The sequence below is a fragment of the Danio rerio genome, chromosome 2 (assembly GCF_049306965.1).
Source record: "Danio rerio strain Tuebingen ecotype United States chromosome 2, GRCz12tu, whole genome shotgun sequence".
Lineage (NCBI taxonomy): Eukaryota > Metazoa > Chordata > Actinopteri > Cypriniformes > Danionidae > Danio > Danio rerio.
The window spans coordinates 48,184,445-48,199,719 of NC_133177.1; the positions used below are offsets into that span (position 1 = coordinate 48,184,445).

Consider the following 15,275-nt stretch of genomic DNA (forward strand, 5'->3'; position numbering starts at 1 on the left):
GTGTTTGGATATAACACATTTTTTTGACCAAACTTCATTATTATTGTTCATTTATTAATTTGCTGGAAATTAGAACTGAATTTAGAAATAGTTTTGAAACAAATCTTTGTGCTTAACAAACTAAATTAAATATGTAGGCTAATAGATGTCTTCAGTGTAGTGAGTTTCCACAGTATCCTTACTCCACACAAGTAAAGGAGTAAAGAGTAGAGGTAAAATAAAGAGAAAGTGAAGAGGGCAAATGGAAGTGGCTCGTTTTTATCCTCGCGCTGCAGATGGTCTGTTTAACTGTTTTCTCTTAGGTGTTCAGTTTTTCCACTTACGAAGTCCGCTTTGTAAATAGCAAATGTGCCATGGCGTGACGCAGCTTACTCTTAAAGGGAATGAGAGATGGAACTCTGATTGGTTTAACTTATTAAGAGAATAAGCACAATCCTGTTAGACCATGCCCTAGGGTGCAAACCATGTTTTTCCATTCTAAAAATAGCAAAAGTGGATTCAGACATGCTCTTAATGCTTTTGCACCATGTGCTTTAGACTTTGCACCTAGATCGTTAAAATAGAGCCTTAAAGTCTCAAAGTCAAGCACACAAATATTTAAAAGATTTTTTCCCTCCTATTTTCTGCACAACAACTTCACTAACATTATAAGTGAACCAAAGGGAGAAAATATAATACTAAAATAAGCTATAAAAATTGTTTAAATCAATGGTCTAATACAGACAGATGGTCCTCCTCATTGAGATTGTGTTCTGAAAGTGTTTGGTAAGTGAGCTAATGGGGTCGTTCATGTCACACAGAACACACTTTCTGGGGGAAAAAAGCCTCAAACTGAAATGTTGGGAGCTGATTTTATTTTTCCAGCCCACTGACCCAATTTTCAATTGTTCTCAGCACCAGACAATAGAGACAAATGGTTTTATAACTAGTATACAATACCTGTGTGTTATTCAACATTACGGTTATGCAGGTTTTTTTATTGTGAGAGGATTGTTTGGGTGTATTTTTTTCCTTTGTCTGCCATGTCTTTATGTAACCTCTCTTTATTGTCTCCTATAATTTTGATAAAGCGACAACTTTCAGTTTGACCGCTCATTGGCTTCAATTGTGCGTCAGACCTCACGGCTGTGACGACATGAGGGGTTTGATGGATCCAGTTCTCATCCAGAGACACACGCAAAGCTTGTCCTTATAGCAGAAAGAGAGAATGAGTAGCGGTCTGTGAAAGACACAACTCACACCCCCAACTTGAGCTTAATTGCATAAAGACATTGTTGTTTTGTGTGATTAGCCTGGGGGTTGTTCCACTGTTTCTTTTAAAGTTTTTATTTAGGTTAAATACATGTAAATCTTTGACATGCTGTCATTTATGATTGAAAATAAGTGTAATTTGAACACAGTTTATAATGGGATCTAAAACAAAAAAGGGTTTAAAGTATCAGGAAATATTTATAACATTTTTACCCTATAAAGTAGAATATGCCTCTTTAACTGCATTTTATACACTAAAACTAAAATGTCTTTCAGTTTAACTATAGTTTATATAACAAAAAACAAAAATAAGTATGGTTAGATTAATAATAGATTAATGTTAAATATTTGTGTTTGAACTAAAATGGCCATAGTGTATAAGTGTGTGTATGGGTGTTTCCCAGTACTAGGTTGAGGCTGGAATGGAATCTACTGCGGAAAACTTACGCTGGTATAGTTGGTGGTTCATTCCGCTGTGATGACCCCTGATAAATGAGGGACTAAGCTGAAGGAGAATGAATGAATTAATGAATTATTTGATGACATATTTTTGTCATGTTAAGGCATACAGTGCAATCCCAAAATACGCATTGTCTTTGTTAATTGTTATGCTTAGCTTACATAACATACATAAAAGCTCGGTTTAACCCATATATCAGCAAATAATAAATTAAAATATAATAAAGTTTAGTTTAATCCTTTATTAATTTTTTTCCATTTACACTCACTGGCCACTTTATTAGGTACACCTTACTAGTACCGGGTTGGACCCCCTTTTGTGTGTAAAAAAAATCTGTTGCAGCTGAATTGCAAGATAAATAATTGAGAATTTTTACACATATTTTGCCTTTTTACTTTATTAAATAAAAGAAACATTAATATAGTCTCTTCACTACTTGCATTTAATGTGCATTACATTTAATTAATAAGGACACTACAATGAGTTGTCTTTGACCCAAAGTAAAAAACAAATTAAGCTTGACATTTTGCTTTTAAACCTCATGTGTGGCTTTACAGATTTTCTCAGAACTGTGCTTCATTACTTTAGACTTGATTAGTTTCAAGTCACATCTGAAACTAGGGAGCAACTTTGAAGATTGTTTTTAGAACGGGACAAAACTAAAATAAATAGTGGTGAAAACGTGGAATTAAAATGTTGAGCTTGTCCACTTTTGTCCACTTTCAGATAAGGTCAGAAACATTCATTCATTTATTTTCTTTTCGGCTTAGTCTCTTTATTAATCCAGGGTCACCACAGTGTAATAAACAGGCTTATCTAACTTAATTTTACACAGCGGATGCCCTTCCAGCCGCAACCCCTCTCTGGGAAACATCTACACACTCTTTCATACACACACACTCATACATTATGGACAATTTAGCCTACCCAATTCACCTGTACTGTGGGGGAAACCGCAGCACCCGGAGGAAAACCACTTGATCACAGGGAGAACAGGCAAACTCCACTCAGTTATGCCAGCTGAGCCGAGCCAAGGTTCGAACCACCGACCTTCTTGCTACAGCACTACCTACTGCGCCACTGCGTCGCCGGTCAGAAATCAGATTGCTTTTGTGGTTTAAATGCTCATATGGTCCTAAAACCAACATTATTGGTTGTGTTGTCAAAGCACAGATAGGATTTTAAATTTTTTGTCTGAAAAGTTAAGTTTGGTTTGAAGGTGAAAATTGTTAATGTCACAATGTTCAACTTTCCAGTCCTGATAAGTTATTGCGGCTATCAGAACAGTAACAAAAGCTGCTGTTCCCAACAATTTCTATTGTCTAATTTGCATTAATATATTTAAATTGGGAAAGTTTAATATGCAAAAATAAATTTAAAGACAGTAGCTCTTTGTTTAGCACTGTCGCCCCACAGCAAGAAGGTGTCCTTGTGTTCAAGTGGGTTTTCTCTGGGTGCTCTGGTTTTTCCAACACTCCAAAGACATGCGCTATAGGTGAATTGAATAAACTAAATTGGCTGTAGTGTATGTGTGTGCATGTGAATGTGAGTGTGTATGGGTGTTTTCCAGTACTGGGTTGTGTCTGGAAGGGCATCCACTGCATAAAACATATGCTTGATAAGTTGGCGGTTCATTCTGCTGTGGTGACCTCTGAAATGAAATACAATGAGACTACCCTGAAGGAAAATGAATGAATGAATGAAATTGAAATATCAGAAAGAAATCCCATAAAGTGCATACTGCCAAAAGACTCTTCTCACACAGATTGTGGTCAAAATGTGATAAAAAGACAAATTAACATTTTTATATTTATAATATGTTATTTATATCATAAATATAAAGGTGTATACCTCCTCTTCTTGTGATCGAGTTGAACAAAACAAATCTTTAAGGATTAGTTCACAGAAAAACTAAAATTCTGTTATTAAAGGTTCACGAAATCCTCGAGTACTTTTTTTGAGATTTTAACAGATTTGTATGTGTTGAGCATTAGTTAAGACAATGTTAGCACCTGTTAGCTTTAATTGTGGGAAAAACTGGATAATTTTGAGCTTATGTCAGCTAATTTCAGCTTCCGGGTTAAAAATGATTTTTGGGGCGTGATCAAAAATGGCAATGTACTGCAAAACTGCAAGTGGAGTGATGATGCGTAGGTTTCTCATTATTATTCATGGCGGAGTTTTTCTCTCATTATTATTCATAGCGGAGTCTGCTTCTTAATTATTCATGACTGTGCATCCTTTCTGATGGCAAAGCAGACCTGCCAGTGCCAAGCTGTAAGACACATGATGACTGGGTGAGACCGCGTCCACAGACCCACAGCACTCAGTATTTAGCTGTTCATGAAGGGTTGTATGTGTTTGTTTCCAAGATCCACTGGGTTTGTTGTGAGAGCAGTACAAGTATAGTGGAGAATGGCAGATGTTGTCTTTTATCATTCACATTTAGACTCATCGCCGTGCTGCTGCGTTCACCTAAATCCTCCAGATTACCAGCAGGGCTAATGGTTAGAATGGACAGGGCAAGAGAAAGGCTGCACTGAGTCTGCATTCAGATCCGGGGATTGAGGGAAAATTCCTCATTTATAATATGAACACAATTATCTTTATAATGATATAAATTGTGGTTATGTGTATTTGAAATTACGAATAACAAATGTAGCAGGGCATTAAATTACTGTTTATTTCTTTGCATTTTAACTTTGTAAACTATAAAATCATAAGTCTCCTCACGATATGTGTCTCATTTTGTGAGCTAACTGTCAACAGTTGTTCGCTCCCCTTCTTCTCCCCTGCTGGCCAGGCCCATTCCTGCCCTTTGCTTGCGGAGCTCCACGGCCATTATAATGCATCTTTTGAAAAAATTCTGAGGTAGACCTGAACCGAAAGTGGGGGTGTCGTGGCCCTTTAATTACTCACTCATGTCATTTTAAACCACTGAGACCTTGATTCATCGTCAGAACACAAATTGAGATATTTTAGATCAAATCCAAGAGCTCTTCAATCCTCCATTATCCTTCAACAGTAAGAGTTACGAGACCTTCGAAGTGAACCACAAATATTGTCAAAACATGTCATGTCACTTTAGTGGTTCAGCTGTAATCATACAAAGTTCCAAGAACACTTTTATGAACCAAATAAGGATAAGAGAGAGATATTCTTTTTTTATGATTGTAGAACATTTCAGTATGTCACTATTGTTTGCATATGTATATTATAAGTGATAGATGATATTACGTTCCAGTGTATTTGAAAAAAAAAAAGTATACAAAAGTGTGTATATTTACCATGTTATTTTAAACGCAGGCATATTTATGTTGTATTTCATATACATCATAATTCTACTAGATTACCGATAGGTGTATTACCATTCCTTGCCAATAGATTGTGTCTATGTTTGCTCCAAGACACGAGTAGTTTTCTTTTCTCTCAGTCATTTATTGTTCGGGGCTGGTACGCTTGCCGGTTTATAACCTAGCAACTGTTTTATTAAACAAGGAAGAACGTTAAAGTTTTGATAGACTAGTGTAGCGGTAGTACTCAAGCTACCTAGTTTGTGGATGAACATTGTATATGTGTACGCAATAAAAGTTCAAATGTGGCTCGAGTTGTATCCATTGTGCTTGCCCTGAAACCCTTCCAGAGGGGAGTATATTAAGTACAGCAGGTAACTTAATAAAAACTGGACAACTTTGATGAATTAAAGTCTTAGGGGATTAAAATGACATGATGTTGACTAATTGATTAAGAATTAAAATTTTTGGGTGAATTAACGATTTTATAAACTAAAATTCTAAAGTTTTCCTTGGCACAATGTAGAAAAATTGATCATTCATTCATTTTCCATAGGCTTAGTCTCTTTATCTGCTTAGTCTCTATACTGTATCTCAGGGGTTGCCACATCAAGCTCCACACAGAAATGCTAACTGGCCTAGCCGGGACTCAAACCACTGTGAGGCGACAGTGCTAACTATATGTTGCCCAAGTGATTGACTTTACTTTAAAAAAGTGAGTAAATCTGTTGCCTTTAAGGGGACAAGTTGACCTAAAAGATTGATTAAACCCATTGTAATTCTGATTTAACTTATTTTTTTTTATAATTTTCACATTTGATTTACTTAATATTTTTAAGACAACCCCAAGTGAGGTTTAAGCAAAGTCAAATTATCATTTTTTACAGTGTAATCAAAATGTCTTGTATAGCTCAACCTATTTTGAACATTGATTTAAAGGGCACCTACTTCACCCCTTTTTCACGATTTGTTATAAGTCTTTTGTGTCTCCAGAATGTGTCTGTAAAGTGTCAGCTCAAAATACCCATCAGATTGTTCATTATACCTTTCAGGAATTGCTTTTATTGGAATTGCTGCTCTGAACACACTGTAGCTGTTTTTGCTGCCTTTAATGCTAGTTCTCTCTGCCCACCGTTTCCACACGCCTGTCAGAGTGTGCCTCAATTTATGTCTGATTCAGATAAACAGCACAGTGACAGACGTGAAGGAAGCAGATCTCACGTAACGTTTGTGAGAAATACTACAGTAGGAATTTTCCCAATTATTAATTGATTTATTCGTTGTGGAGTTGCAGCGATGAGTCACACACAATGTGGTTACAAAGTTCACGCATGCACACAGACAGTACACACACGCACTGCAGACACACACAAAAAGCGTGTGTTTAACTTTGCATAGTTTTTGCACAGCAAATGTGACAGGATACACATTAATATCCACTGCTGTATGGAAAATCTGTTATGTTAATGTACAAAAAAACCTGGTTTAACATCCACAAGTCAGTATTGAAGCACCTTCTTTTATAATTGTACTGACATGCGGCTGTGGTGATGAAGACAGTAAAATGCACTGTTTTAAAAACATTTTAAACTTGTAAAACTCTTTCTCGCTCACATTTGATGATGATTGATGATCACAGAGCGCTGAACAGATCTTTTAATCCCAGTTGCTTTGCGCACGTCCTGTCTTGTTGATATAATTATAAGCGTTACTACAGAGACATGTTTATATGTGGCTGTCAATCAATTAAGTGGTTGGGGAAACCGCAATCCAACATCACGTTAAAGTCGGCCTCAAAATGGGATGCGTTCACATGCATTTCACTCGAAATGCTCGAGTTCGAAAATCTGAACTTCAGCAGACATTCCCGCTGCGTTAACCAATCAGAAGTTTTCTCTTGTAGGGGCAGGCTTATGACGTAGCGCCTGTTGTTGGTTTTCCAGGAGGAAATCCTCCTGCAGACAGCGGACAACAGTTCATCAAACTGGGCTCGGCTTTGTCGGAAGCACCGTTGAAAGCTTCCATCATCCAGGTTAAGTTTCTGGAGGAGTTTATGAACACACAGAGCTGGGTGCACCTCTTAAAGGATGTAGTAGACTCAGACATGGTTTTAAACATATCAACGCTTTTTTTCAGCCTTTATAAATCACATAAACACAGTTATTCCCTCAATAAAATCCATGTTAGTGATTTATTAATGAATCTACAGTCATCAGGTAGATTGAAGCCCTGCCCATGACATGAATCTGCATCTATTATTTAGTAATTTTGACGTGCAAATAAAGCGGATTTGAAGCACGAATAAGGTGAGTAAACCCAAAATGGTCACATGTCTATTTACGCACGAATAGTCAGTGGCGTAGCGCAAAATGCGGAGGCCCGCCTGCAGGGATCACTGACGGGGGCAACGCGGGGAAGCGATCACAAATTGAGGAGCGGGGAAGGGGGGTGGGGTGGAGCGACAACGCGGGGAAGCCTTCACAAACTGAGGAGCGATCACAAACTAAGGAGCGGGAAAGGGGGGCGGGGTGGAGCGACAACGCAGGGAAGCCTTCACAAACTGAGGAGCGATCACAAACCGAAAGCGGCGAGAGCGTCAAAGTAGCCAGAAGTCATTCATTTTCAATGAGAACCAATGAGTTGAAATCAAGTCAACTTTTTGGTATGAGCTATATTTACAAGCAATCAGAATGAAGTAGTCCACCGCTTGAGAGGAGTTCAGAGAACACAGACCTCTGAACTTTGGTTCCGACCACAGTTGGTCCCAAGAGTTTGATTATTGTGGTTGCCGGATTTTCAGTTATTGAAATTCGCGACGACGCGTGGCCCCCTAATCACCCCCCCCCCCACAACCCCCCCAATCGGTGCCTGTCCACTATGCCACTGCGAATAGTGCAATTTATTTGCGCGTTCCGCATCTGGTGTGAACACAGCATATCACCCCAATATGACTGTGGACACATTTTACCCACACACAGTTCTGTCCAAACAGCCCCTAAAAGAAGATTTTCATCATAGGTGGCCTTTAAAATGAACTTTTCTGTCATTTTTTCATATCCTGACTTGCTCTTTGTTGAACTTTTTCTTGAATCCAGCTTTTGCTTTTTCAGCATCTTGTTGGAGTGTCGGAGCTCCACAAAGTGAGCGAGAGAAAGCAGAGGAAGCGGAGGGCAGATTAATCAGGCAACTTCAAAGAGAGCAGCAGGGCGAAGGGAGGGAATGGGGCAAAAGATGAATGAACACCAGCCGCCTGTTTGTTGTTTTTTTTTTACTTCCATGCCATCCCTCAGTGCTTCAGTTGGCAGAAGGATGCACCAAACCATTGTGCGGAGGCCACATAGAACACACTGTCGGCTCCTGTTTTTATTCTGCCCGCCAAAAGAGGAGGAGAACATCAGATAGGGAGACTCTTGAAATCGATTTTTCCATTTGATATTCTCTTTTCAAAATAGCTTAGTATTTTAAAACGGTGTTCACTAGGGATGAAACTCAGCCAGTTTTCTCTTGATCATTTTCTTACACTTGAATCTTTGTGCTGCTATGTTTCTAAGGAGGTCTTTCTTTCTTTCACACACATGCTCACTGTGTAGGCCTTGTGTGAATCGCTTTGAAAGTGGCCTGCCGCTCCGCGTGCCCTCTCTGTGTTCGGCTGCTCCGTTGGCTCAAAGATGACTCCAATTTGGGTCTCTCATCCTGACTGCAGACTCAGCACACGTACGTTACACAGTGTTCCTGCCTTGTCCTTTAGTTGGACTCGCTAATCTCTCCACACTTCGTCACAAAGCCCGTCATGCGTCCACATCAAAGAGACGCTACCAACCTGATACCGTGTGACCGCTTAAAATGATCATTCATTAGCTCTGATGAATTGACGAGCATCTCTGGCGGCGCGTTCGCTCCTTTATGTTTCGCTTTGTTCGGACTGTCATGTCCTGCTTTATTTGAGGGATGAACAGACATTCAATTGTCATGTGCTCCGATTCATGAATCAGGCCACTAAGCCTCAGCTGGCTTATCTCACACTTGACACAGTTAAATGTGTATTAATGCCATGGCGTTAAATATTAAAGCAGATGGTATTAATTACATTGATTTGAATTTAGATTGAGCTATTTGGATACAAGTGTTCACAGTTAGTATATGTTATGTTATGTGTGGTTAGTCTAACTGGCATCAGGCTTTCTAAATGCACCCTAGAAAGGACTTGAAATCGATAGTAGTTTTGAGGGAGATTTGATTTGATTTTTTCATGCAATTAAACTAAGGCACTTGTTCCAGAACATAAAAACAAATATTAAAATAGGCAGATGCCTGTACTGTATACTGTAAACCAGAAGTCCCACAACAGATTTTTGTGTTGGTCAGAAAATTTAATTATTTAAAATGAGACAAAGCAAGCATCAAAAATATGCCAGAACAGTTCCAGCCCTGAACAACTGCTTTTTTATTTATTTATTTTTATTTATGAGAAGAATCAGTTCAGAAACAATCAGTATAAAAATTTAGAATATTTCCACAGAATACATAATTCATGAATTAAATGATCTCCTGTTTAATGAAATTTGTTTTAAGACAAAGAAAATGGATTGTCATACACTTTATCATGATTTACAGAAACTTTTAAGCTAACTATTTTATGCTGAATGAGGATGGAACAAAAGTTGGTTGGAACATTAAAGGCAGACATTCAGCGGATATAAAGTCACTTTTGTAAATTTAATATAACGGAGGCCAGCTAGTAAAGTGCTACGCAGGTAAACCTCACTCCTCTGACCTCAAATGGTGCTCTAGCAACAGACTCCAGAGGCCATGGTCTTTAGCCTCCTTGTTAGAGCAACCAACTCCTATGTAAAGAATCGCTGGTTCAATCCCAGCTCAGTGTGGGTTGGGTGTAGTAGGAGTGGTGGGTTACATGTTGATGCTCATCCGAGATGGGAGTGAGGTTTAGGGGGGTGAGTGCAATAAAAGCCCGTTAGCGAAGTGCTATGAAGGTAAACCTCACTCCTCTGTCCTCTAAAAGTGCTCTAGCAACAGACGCTAGAGTTGATGGTCTTTAGCCTCTTTGCTAGAGCAACCAACTCCTTTGCAAAGAATTGCAGGTTCATTCCCAGCTCATTGTGGATTAGGTGTAGTAGGACCGGTGGGTTATTTGGAGGCTCGTCTGGGATGGAGGTGAGGTTTAGGGGGTAACTGTAATTGAGGCCAGCTAGCAAAGTGCTTTGCAGTTAAACCTCACTCCTCTGACCACTAAAGGCTGCGTTGAGTGATCGGTGTGACCCACGGCGACTGCCTTGCACGTAGTCATGCATTTATACTTTTGCGTGCTGTTTGTGTTGCTCTGCAATAACACTTCCAAAACACTAACAGGCAGTAGGTTTTTATGTTCCTCTGTGTCCAATTTCTTTGAGAGTGTTTTGTTTTTTCTGATCGCTACAAGTAGCTAAAACTCACTCACTCAGAGCTGCAAACTAGCGGAAGTGCAACAACTTTGACACAAAACATCTAAAGCTCCTTTAGTTAAATTTTTTGACAGGTGTGCCTCTGCGTCGGCATCAGCCACTGCGAGGGCTATGCAACCGTGTGAAGGCTGCGCTGGACTCTACGCATGATGCGGAAGTATAAATCAGCCTTAAAGGTGCTCTAGCGACAGATGCTTGAGGCCATGGTCTTTAGTCTCCTTGTTAAGCCTGATTTATACTTCTGTGTCAAGTGACCGGCGTAACACATGGCGCATGCAACGAGCGTGCATTTATACTTCTGCGCGCTGTCTCTGTTGGTCTGCATAAACACTTCCGAAACGCTAGTTGGCAGTGAGGTGTTAATGCTCCTCTGTGTCGAGTTTCTTTGCTGCTTTTTTTTCTTTTCCTGAACACTTCTGGGATGTAAAAGTGGCTCAAACTCTCTCATTTTGAGGCAGGAACCGGCGAACGTGCAACAACTTTAACAAATGAGGTAAACACAAAACAAAACTTTCCATCGGGAGCTCTTTCACGGGACTCCACACTTGTAAACAATCGCTTAATCGGGGTCGCGCCATTCACGCGGCTGTCGGCCCCACTCAGACTCGTCAGCGATACCAAGCCGACCAATCACAGAGCTTGCGCTACGAGTTTTTGCGACGTGTAGTTACATTTGTTGAGAGGTGCATGTCAGCGACGCCGACGGCCACGGCGAAGGGCTATGTGACAGCGCCGTAGCATACGCCGGCGTTTGACGCAGAAGTATAAATCAGCCTGTAGAGTAACCTTTCATACAAAGAATTGCCTGGTTCAATCCCAGCGCCGTGCGGGTTGGGTGCAGTAAGACCTGTGGGTTACATTATGATACAGACACCAATATGACCCTGACCCTAATATTGTATTATGTATTTTATTACTGTAAAACTATTTTTAAATATCTTTGTGCAACAAAGCTAGAAAGATCAAGAGGCCTTCAAATTGTGTTGTGTTCATTAATTAATTATTATCAGTAAATAAGCAAATATATATTTAATCATTTTAAAAAGTGTTTAAGTCATTTTAAACTAGTAAAAAGTTGAGAACCTGTTGAAAAACAGTTGTTTGACGATTGTTTCATTAATATTTCTTTAAAAAAACTTAATTATGACTTGTGTGTTAATAACAAAAAGTATTTTTATATTTAAAATAAAAACTTTCTTATTCTCAAGGCTTAAGCAATTCCCATGAAACAAACAGTAAAACATCTACTGTATATGCAGTCCATGATTTAGTTTTAGTGTAGTCATATAGTGTTATTTACTGTATGTAGAGCTCACAATTAGATTTGTGTACAACCTGAATTCAAATTGAATTTCCATTTAATGTTTTTAAACAATCATTGGAAAGCAACTTCTGCGAAAGTCCAACAAATTAGGCACCAAAACACCAAACTTTTCTACGAACCCTCTGCCTGTAACGAGTAAACAAATGACGAGCCCTTGTGTTTTTTTTTTAATGTTGTATGCATTTATGCAATGATTCAGCTATGCTGAGCTGAGAAAGATGCGATGATCTGGACTGACAATATTTTAATGGAGCACATAAAAGCGTGAAAGTGATCAAGGAGGTCGGCGTGCCTGTGATCGCCACATTCGCTCGCTTTGAACTCTCGGGGAGGAGCACAATGCTCTCATTCAGAGATTGGCTGAATGACAGATGCTCACCCCCTCCTTGTCTCTGTGTCTCTCCAACGTTAATGAATTCAAACAACCCGCCCCCTACCCGTCCAGCTCCCTCTCTCTCTCTCCTTTTCTCTCACCGCAGAACCACATCGTTTCAAGCCCTGGCAAGTTCCTGGTGATTTCTCATCGTCTTAATGAATTCAGCTGGGAGTGCATTGGCCCTGATGCCCACCCCCTCGGAGAGAGCTCCAGTGCTCTTGCATATATCTGCAGGGCTGCTCCATGCTCTCCCATTGTTTGCACAGCTTCTGTCACTCACAGATACTCTGAGAGGGAGTGAGGGAGAAAGCTGAGCCGCTCTGGAGGTGGGAGATACTTGTGCTGCTGGGCTTTTGAAAACTTTCTCAAAGCTTTCTGAAGAAAAAAACAACAGCTTTTCTCCTCACCTGTGGACAGGTGGAATCATGGGTGTGATGTCACTGCTGCTGTTGACCGTGATTGGTTGGTGTGGTGGAGCGCCGCCAGTGAGGGAGGTGTACCGAATGCCACAGAGCGCGCTCAAAGGTAGGCCAGATGTTTTGGTTGCTTCTAAATTCTAAACTTTGTAATGATTTGCACCTTTCCATCAGATTGGCACCATCTCTGTTTTTTTTTTTTTTGTTTGTTTTTAAATCTATCTTTAAAACTCTTTTAAAGTTTTTAACACATGGACTGGGTTTCATTTCATATTTGAGCTGGTAAAGGTTTCCTTTTATTCTTTGTATTTATTTACATTTTAAACTTGTTTTTGTCTTGGACTTACTCCTGTTGTTTGTGGCTTCTAGATATTGTGAAGCACTTTGGTCAACATTGGTTGTTTTTAATTGTGCTATGTAAAGAAACTGTCATTGTCATTGAATTCATTGACTGTTTGAGCTTGAGCTTTTTCTTATTAATAATCTTGTTGCAAAGGCAGAAGATGAAAAGCCTTTCCATTATTTGAAGACATTTACCAGCAGAGACGATGGAGAATTTCCATTTTAAAAATAATGTTCTAAATTGGCATCATTGATTCATGTAGTAACTTTTTTTGATCCATGGAAGCTTTTCGGGTATTTTGAGTGGAAAAGATAGATTACGGAAATGCTCTTTACAATTAAACATGACAACTATTGCCTGAAACATTCAATGGAGATCCAAAATTGATTTTTATATGACATCAAAACCTCAAAGAACCTTTTTTATTTTCGAAAAGGTTTTTTTTTTTCTTTTAATAATAACTATTTATTTATAGGAAAAAAAGAAATCAGAAACGATCAGCATAGTTCCATAGAATACAGAATAAGAATAAATAATTGTAGAATAAAGAATAAAAAATAATAACAAAAGTTTCTTTAAATAATAACTTTTTGAAGCCAGGGTGCGAGTGTCACTGTGACAGTGGTTAGCACTGTCGCCTCACAGCCAGAAGGTTGCTGGTTCGAGTCCCGGCTTGGCCAGTTAGCAATTCTGTGTAAAGCTTGCTTCTCCCTGTGTTCGCCTGGGTTTCTTCCAGTTTCCCCCACAATCCAAAGGCACACTGTAAAAAATCCATAATTTTACGGTTTATTTCTAGCAGCTGGGGTGCCAGAAATAAACTGTAAAATAACGGCCCGTTAAATTACAGAAATTTACTGTAAAATAACAGAATTTTCCAGAATTTCCAGAATCTTCCAGAACTTAAATTTAAGGAAATTTCTGTAATTTAATGTCTGTTATTTTACAGTAAATATTTGTAATTTATAGGCCGTTATTTTACAGTTTATTTCTGGCACTCCAGCTGCCGGAAATAAATCTTAAAATTATGGATTTTTTTACAGTGCATCCGCTATAGGTGTATTGAAGAAACTAAATTGACCATAGTGTATGAGTGTGTGTGTGAAGGCAAGAGTGTATGGGAGTTTCCCAGTACTTGGTTGCGGCTGGAAGGGCATCTGCTGCATAAAACACATGCCAGAATAATGGCAGTTCATCCCACTGCGGCAGCTTTCTGAAGCTGAAGAAAAAGCAGAAGAAAGATGAAGGAATATATGAAGCATGTGTCATATTTAAAAGTCTTCACATAGTCTTCATGCTATTGAGAGATTATTCATTATTAGCCATTATTAGTTTAACTTTTTACTGTACTTAATGGTCAATTTGAAAAACTATATTTCAATATTACACTTTAAAAAATAAAAGTTTATTTTTTTCTTATAAAGCAATGCTATAGAAGAATAATTTAGATTTTCCTAAAGAACCTTTCAGTAAACATTTCTGAAAATAACCACTTTTTTTTCTTAGTGCAAAGACAAGAATATTTTAATCATATAAAAAAGCTTTTGAGGAACAAAAATCTACTGTGGATGTTAAAGAACCAAAGATGCCAAGAAAGACCTTAATTTTTCTATTTTGGTTTAAATGAAAGCATCTGCTAAGTAAGTGCATGTGTGATTTGCATATACAATTGATTTGCATAAGCTTTCAATATACACTACCAGTCAAAAGTTTGGGGTCATTAGGGGGCATTTATTAAATGTAAAAAAATGTTACATTGTTAAATATTTATTCAAATTTTAAATAACTGCTTCCTTATTGTATGTAGTTTCAAATGGCCTACTTTTATTACTATTACAATAATAATAATAATAATAATAATAATAATAATAATAACAACATTAATAATAATAACAACAACAATACTACTACTACTACTACTACTACTACTACTACTACTACTACTACTACTAATAATAATAATAAATATTAGACACATTTCTTATGGATCATGTGACTCTGAAGACTGGAGTAATGAAGCGGAAAATTCAACTTTAAAATCACAGGAATAAATTGATTAAATTAAATGATAAACTACTTTTGAACAGTTATTTTATAGTGCAAAAATATCTCACAATTTTACAATTTGTACTGTATTTTTTGATGAAATGAATGCAGCATTGGTGAGCAGGATACGCTTATTTTAAAACATTTAAAAATCCTACTCACCCCAAACTTTTGTTGTGTAATTTTAAAATAGTTTATTTTAAAGAAGTAAGATGTCATATCCATATGTCCATATTGTCATAAGATCTTCACACATTTAATTGCTACTCTTAATGTATTCAAGCAGTGCATGTATTTTGGCCAGTTTGCA

General features: G+C 38.1%; 1 protein-coding gene across 4 annotated transcripts in view; it reads left to right on the plus strand.

Annotated features, from left to right (window-relative positions):
• The window catches only part of prss56 (serine protease 56), a 47,476-nt gene that overhangs the window by 9,598 nt on the left and 22,603 nt on the right, over nt 1-15,275 (plus strand). For 2 of the 4 annotated variants that reach the window (XR_012393800.1, XM_017352214.4), the window contains 2 exons: nt 12,267-12,489; nt 12,581-12,688. Coding sequence is in view for 2 of the 4 variants with exons in the window: in XM_017352214.4 (XP_017207703.4) it covers nt 12,589-12,688 (100 nt within the window). In the remaining 2 variants the exon portion in view is untranslated. Of the gene's footprint in view, nt 1-12,266; nt 12,689-15,275 lie in introns of those variants that run through there. The other 2 variants (XR_012393798.1, XM_073929544.1) reach the window with 1 other exon arrangement.